Source organism: Antennarius striatus, chromosome 18, assembly GCF_040054535.1.
Source record: "Antennarius striatus isolate MH-2024 chromosome 18, ASM4005453v1, whole genome shotgun sequence".
In the NCBI taxonomy this organism is placed as follows: domain Eukaryota; kingdom Metazoa; phylum Chordata; class Actinopteri; order Lophiiformes; family Antennariidae; genus Antennarius; species Antennarius striatus.
In genome coordinates, this window is record NC_090793.1 from 15,756,235 (window position 1) to 15,762,356 (window position 6,122).

At 41.2% G+C, this 6,122-nt stretch overlaps 1 protein-coding gene across 1 annotated transcript; it reads right to left on the reverse strand.

Annotated features, from left to right (window-relative positions):
• Positions 1-6: 6 nt before the first annotated feature.
• LOC137612305 (inhibin beta C chain) lies at positions 7-1,656 on the reverse strand. The gene is made up of 2 exons (XM_068340774.1): positions 1,276-1,656; positions 7-819 (listed from the first exon to the last, which is right to left on the reverse strand). The coding sequence occupies exons 1-2, from the start codon at positions 1,619-1,621 to the stop codon at positions 41-43; spliced, it is 1,125 nt and encodes a 374-aa protein (XP_068196875.1). The 5' UTR covers positions 1,622-1,656; the 3' UTR covers positions 7-40.
• Positions 1,657-6,122: the final 4,466 nt, after the last annotated feature.

Consider the following 6,122-nt stretch of genomic DNA (forward strand, 5'->3'; position numbering starts at 1 on the left):
TAATAAAATAAAATAAAAACAAAACAAAACTTGTCTTTCCTCATGCACAATGACATTCACTCACAATAAAGTTTTCAAAAGTTGTCAGTTTCACTTTCCCCTGACTGTCATAATGCATGAGGACCATGGGCTCATAGGCTGCCGGCACACAGCAGGGACGAGGGGTCCCTCCTTTGGTGATCTGGTGCAGCCGAGACTTCACCTGTGTGTGCATGCTTGCAGGCTTGTAATTGTGGGGGCAGGCGCCATCACAGTAATGTATGGTATATTCAGATGGAGCCACTATCCAGTCCCTCCAGCCGATGTCTCTGAAGGACACGGTGACGGACTTGCGGCAGCACAATCCTTGTTCGTGGCAGGTGTCTCCCTCATCAGAGCGCGGCAATCTCCTCCTCGCTCTGAGTTCTAACTCCAAAGAAATCACTGGTTTTGCCCCAGTTGCATCTTCTCCACTCACTACTATCCCCACATCCACCCAGAGAGCCTGATTGTCACCAGTCTTCATCCACCTTTTGACCTCAGGGCTGATGTCTAGGATGATATCAGTGTTTGACACGTTGGCGGCACGCGGTGAATCAGTGTGTGTCCGTGCAGCAGAGTTCAGGGGCTTCATCCTGTTGACTCTAACTTTAACCTCTCGTCGTAGTTCAGGCTGAACTGAGGTGGGTCGACCCAAAACCTGCCTGGAAACCTTCAGCTCCGCCCGAGCGAGTGATAATTCAGTCTGGATACTGGGGTTCTTATGGAAAACAGCTCTGTACCACTGCCGGCGTTGATGCGAATGAATCCGTCCTCTGTTGTGCAAATTTATTGACTCCACTAAAAGCAAACACAGAGATAACATTGATAAGAGACAAAATTGACAACATTATCTCTTGATTTCTGAAATATTGCATGAAACTTTACCCTTAGTGTTGATACATTTGCGACATGGTATTCCTAAAAACACATTCTGTTTGATACCACCTAGGATGTGTGTCCATTCTGCTGTCCTGGTGGCTCTTATTCCATTCACACGTTTAAACTCCACAGTTAAACTTGTGGGTGTAGTTTAACCTGCTCCCTAGTGTATAGAAAACGCATTCAAAGTACCACCACACTTTGTCTGCACATGTAAACTCACACTGCAAGATTCTTTGAGCTTGTTACGAAATAAACTTTCCTACTCCCACACAAACTTTTCGGGTTGGTTTTTCAGTTCAGTCACTCAACTGTGACACTGACCCGATGAGGCATAGCTGCCTTTCTGACGTCTCCCTCTAACAAATATCTCACCTGTAGATGGAAAGAGCACGGAAAACATGGCGTGTTGTGAAGTTTCCCTCATCATCTGGCTGGAATTGCCTCTTATCTCCAGCAGTTTTTCCTCATAGAGTTGAAACATCATCCTCAGCTCTTCCTCTGACACCTTTGTATTTGTCGTCGGCTCTTTGCCCATACCCAAGGATGTGAGGATGCCTGTTTTCACTGCCTCCAGAAGCAGGGCTCTTTGGTTGCCTCTGCTGTCCACATCCAGTCTGCCATCATGGTCCGTGTGAGGCCAGCTCTCCCCTGAGCTGGAGATGACCACGAGCAAAAGAGTGCAGGAAACAAATGGGTGACAGGTGAGCGGTCTGAGCATGGTGCGTCTGTCAGGATAGATGAGAGCGCAACACCTCAACAGATGGAGTCTGGCCATGTTATGAATGACATTCCTGACATGCTTTATTTATAGTGACTCTATTGCCACACCCCTGGTTAGTCAGGTTAGTTGATTTTACTTTTTTACAATTTTATTACTTTGTGGTTGGAAATGAAAGCGGGGATGGGAGGAGTTTGGTTTGCATCATAACTACATGGTTTTATCTCAATGTGCAATGCCAGCAGGTTCCTTAGGCGTCACCTACTTTTACAAAAGTTCATACGTCTTACCATGACCAATTCAAGCAGTTCTGTTAGTGCTGAGTTTTATTGATCCCTACAGAGTTGAGTCTCTCTGCTTCCTGGCTTTTTTGATAAATGTGGCCAGTGAGGATGACATGTATTTAATGTCCTTGCATTTATGTAAAGATATCATCTACCAGAGAGAGGGCTACCAGAAACTGCAATGCACTTCCTGAACAATTCAGCGTAGTAATGGTTTTCATAAAAACATCTATTGCCAACATATAACAGGCAGATAAAGGGAGAAAAAGAACACTTTTTGTGTCAGTTCATTTAAGGAAGTTAACCAACATATGGAGGAAATATTTCAAGATTTATAAAAAGAGATAACGAAGAAGTAATTTCATCAAGAGCTGCCTCGTGACGGTCTGTCACATCATCACACTGCTGATTTAAGGAGTTCATGCACTCGATGAAAGATTTCTTCTTTTATATGACTGAAATGGACTGTAGTAATATCTGCTCCGCTCTCCTTTACAGCTGGGTGACAGTTCTTCTCTGGGGTAGTGCTGTGGAGAACCCCAGCGGTAACTGGACCAGTAGATTACACGAGAATTTTCTCCTCTATCAGTTGACTGCTTGGTTACACGGGAAATTCCCACCCTAACACGTGGCTGTCTGTGTCATTGAACTGATATATAGCATTCCCAACTGCAGCAGCTGTTGGTGATAAGTGTCCATAAAGGTGCATTTACAACCATATGTGCCACATAATGAAGTTTTATAAATAAACCTTCCTCCTCGGAACAGGGTTGAGAATTAGATACTCTATGTATGGTAAAAAAAACCCCCAATGGAATAATATTACTGTTTGCACTTTTGACAAATAGGATATGATGTTATAAGCTGATGCAAACTGTACAGATGAGTTCAGCATCAGTATGTGACCTCTTCTACTTCATTCTCCTTCTCTCTTTAGGATTGATAACACATAAATAAAATAAGAAGAGCTGATAAAGGATCATCATGGTTGGAGGAAGGCAGTGTTAATTTCCACAACCAAAACATCTGGGAATTCATGATCTGATATCATATCGGATCATGAATATTTTGATAAATCAGAAACCTCATCTATATTTTAACTTGGCAAGATGTTTCTGTCCAATTATGAAAGAGAAGCAGAGATGTGTCTTTTTCACTAGAGAGGAGTGTGTGAACCTCTGAGCACTGAGTCACCAAAGATGATGAAACCATCATGTGCTCTGCCAGGTGAGACTGCTTCAAGTGAAACTGTGTGAAAGGTGTGAAGTGACTCATCCTCAGTGGCACTGTATGTGAAGTCAGACCCTTCCTCCTAGAGATAGATAGATAGAGAGATAGATAGATAGATAGATAGATAGATAGATAGATAGATAGATAGATAGATAGATAGATAGATAGATAGATAGATAGATAGATAGATAGATAGATAGATAGATAGATAGATAGATAGATAGATAGATAGATAGATAGATAGATAGATAGATAGATAGATAGATAGATAGATGTTTGTGTGTGCTTGTGTGAGTGTGTACATCTGCATAAGCATGTAAGCATGCAAGGAATAGGGAGAGGTAGGGCAGTCACATCATGTTGCACAATGAGCAAGACAGTTAGATAGGTAGACAGACAGCCAGACAGACAGACCGGCAGACGGACCTGGACCTAAAGGGGGTGACAGTACCTGAACAGTAGTTCAGCTCTATCGCCCCCTCTTGTGGTCTTACAGCTACATCACACTTTTTTTAGTCGGTGCCTCACGTTTGCAGCTCCGTGTAATGAGGGGCCTTCAGCGACATAGTTCAAAACAGTGACGTTGTTGCCTACAAGTTTGTTTATATGTTATGCTTACTTATAAATGAAGTCCATGCGCAGTTCCTTCAGAACAAAAGCATCAAAAAAATTTGAGTTGAGATATGTAATCCTCCATTTTTATAGTGAGGCAAGGCAAGCGAAAAAAAGAAATGAACAGCTGCACTTGACTTGCTGACTGTAGATTGTAGCTGTCATCACTTTTTCTGAGGCCGTAGAGTTCCAAGAAGAATCCCTGGGATCACCAGCGCCCCCTACCATGAGGCAGGAGAACTGCGTGCCTCACTCAGTGCCTCTTCCCTGACGTTTTAGGACCGCTCAATTCAAGACAGACTTTATACACATACAGTTGACAAAAAAAACACTGTACATTGTATACATCAGCTAAACTAACAACCATGTTTGAACATTTTAATCGCGACATATTGAGAGATAGCTGAAAACTGATTACTGTACTAATGTGAACCTCTAATGAAACTGAGAGGAAAAGGAGTCCAAGCAGTACTGACGAGAAAATCCATGGCCTCATTTTTGAATGTGCAACTAATGTGGACATTTCATTCTAAGAATATTAAAGAAAAGAACTGTTTCTCATTGTGGGGAAAAAAACAACAACAATCAGGATGCAATACTGAAATATGATATTATTGGTTGTTTTTTATTGCTCACCACAATTTCAGTAGAAATTAAAAATATTTAGTATCTAATAGTAATACTTTATAGTGATCTAAAATGGTCAAGGTATGATTAGGATGCATTTTTTTAATAGATTAAATACAGGTAGATGCTGTCGAAAAAGTAAATCTTGTAGATTGTTTTCCACACAAAGATGTGAAATTACAACACAATGGATTCTACTTTTCCTTCTCAGTATTAATGATTGAGCTTCAAAAATCTAGTTTACATACAAAAAAAAGCAAAACATTTAAATAAATGTCATTCAAATTTGCATAATGCAGAACTTTTCAAGTTTTCAAGTTTGTAAATCATTCAAACACACTGTTCACATTCAGAATACATTTTACTCAAAATAAAACTTGTTTGTACAGCTGGTGGCACATATCTTACCACAAATAAAGATGAAAATATTTGATTTGTGGTCTAATTCAATTCATCCATTGAGGTTTAAATGATCTGACCAACCCAAAGCCAGCAAAAATCAAGCAAACCAACGCAAGAAGAAATGACAATGTATTTTTTTTTTTAAATTGTGGGAGGAATCCTGCAAACCAACAAAAAGGAAATCAGTGAAAACACCTTTTATCCATCCTTGTATACTGAATACCACAAGATACATATGGTCACTGACACACTTAATATAACGATTACCAGCTTTCTTTATTAGACGTACAGTATTCAGCTCCATAGAAGCTTTAACACAACAATAAAGGCTTCACATTCCTCTGGTTTACATAAACAGACATGTGACAACACTGAACAAGAAAGCTTACCATTGTTATCAATGAAAAAACACTCCATGATGCCATTAGGTGACAGACACAGATTAATCACAGCCTGACTTCTGTGCACAGCGGTCCACCGAATATCTTCGCAACCATTGCAGATAGAAAGATGAAACGAAAAGCACATTACTCGGATGGCAAAGAGGATGAAAATGAGATGATAACATTGACCTTGAGAAAACTAGATCAAATTTAAACTTTTAGATGGATGAACAGACTGACAAACACACGAACACTGACAATTACTACACATCACCGCTTTGAGGCGGGATGTAATTACTGTAGATTGCATACGGCACAGAAAGTGAACTCTGCTGATTTGAAAAATGCGCCTGTAGCATGATGGACCTTGAAGCTGAGAGCTTCAAACTGGTGCTGTTCCACCATTAGAGGAGAAATAAGATCATAGATCTGAAACGTTTCACAGTGGTGAAACCCTAAACCCCACTGAAAACCTGCATGACTGCAGCGGACTGAAGGTTCTTCACAGACTCAGCAGCAAACCGGTGGAGTTCCCACCACAGAGTGAGACGTCATCGCATGTGATGACATCATCTGGAGGATGGTCCAATCCATGAGGAGGAGGATTACTGTAATGGTATTGGAGACTTGCCAATAACTGATTGTGTAAAATGTACACAGACTATATACTCACGAGTCTGTGTTATTGATTTTACTGACACAATCAATATAAATTGATTCACTTTCAATGATTATCTATCTAATTGATGTTTTTTCATTGGCCAAAAATTGCAAATACAAACAGCGATGCGTTTTGGAACCCCTTGAATATTTTTAAATAAGGGTGGGGGTCACAACCCCCTCCCCCGCCCTCCGTGCAGCTCGTCTTCGGGAGGAGGAAGAAGAGGAGGAGGAGGAGGAGGAGGGAGGAGGAGCTGGTGGGAAGCAGCGGCAGCAGAAGCCAGGCAGGAGGACTCATCCGCG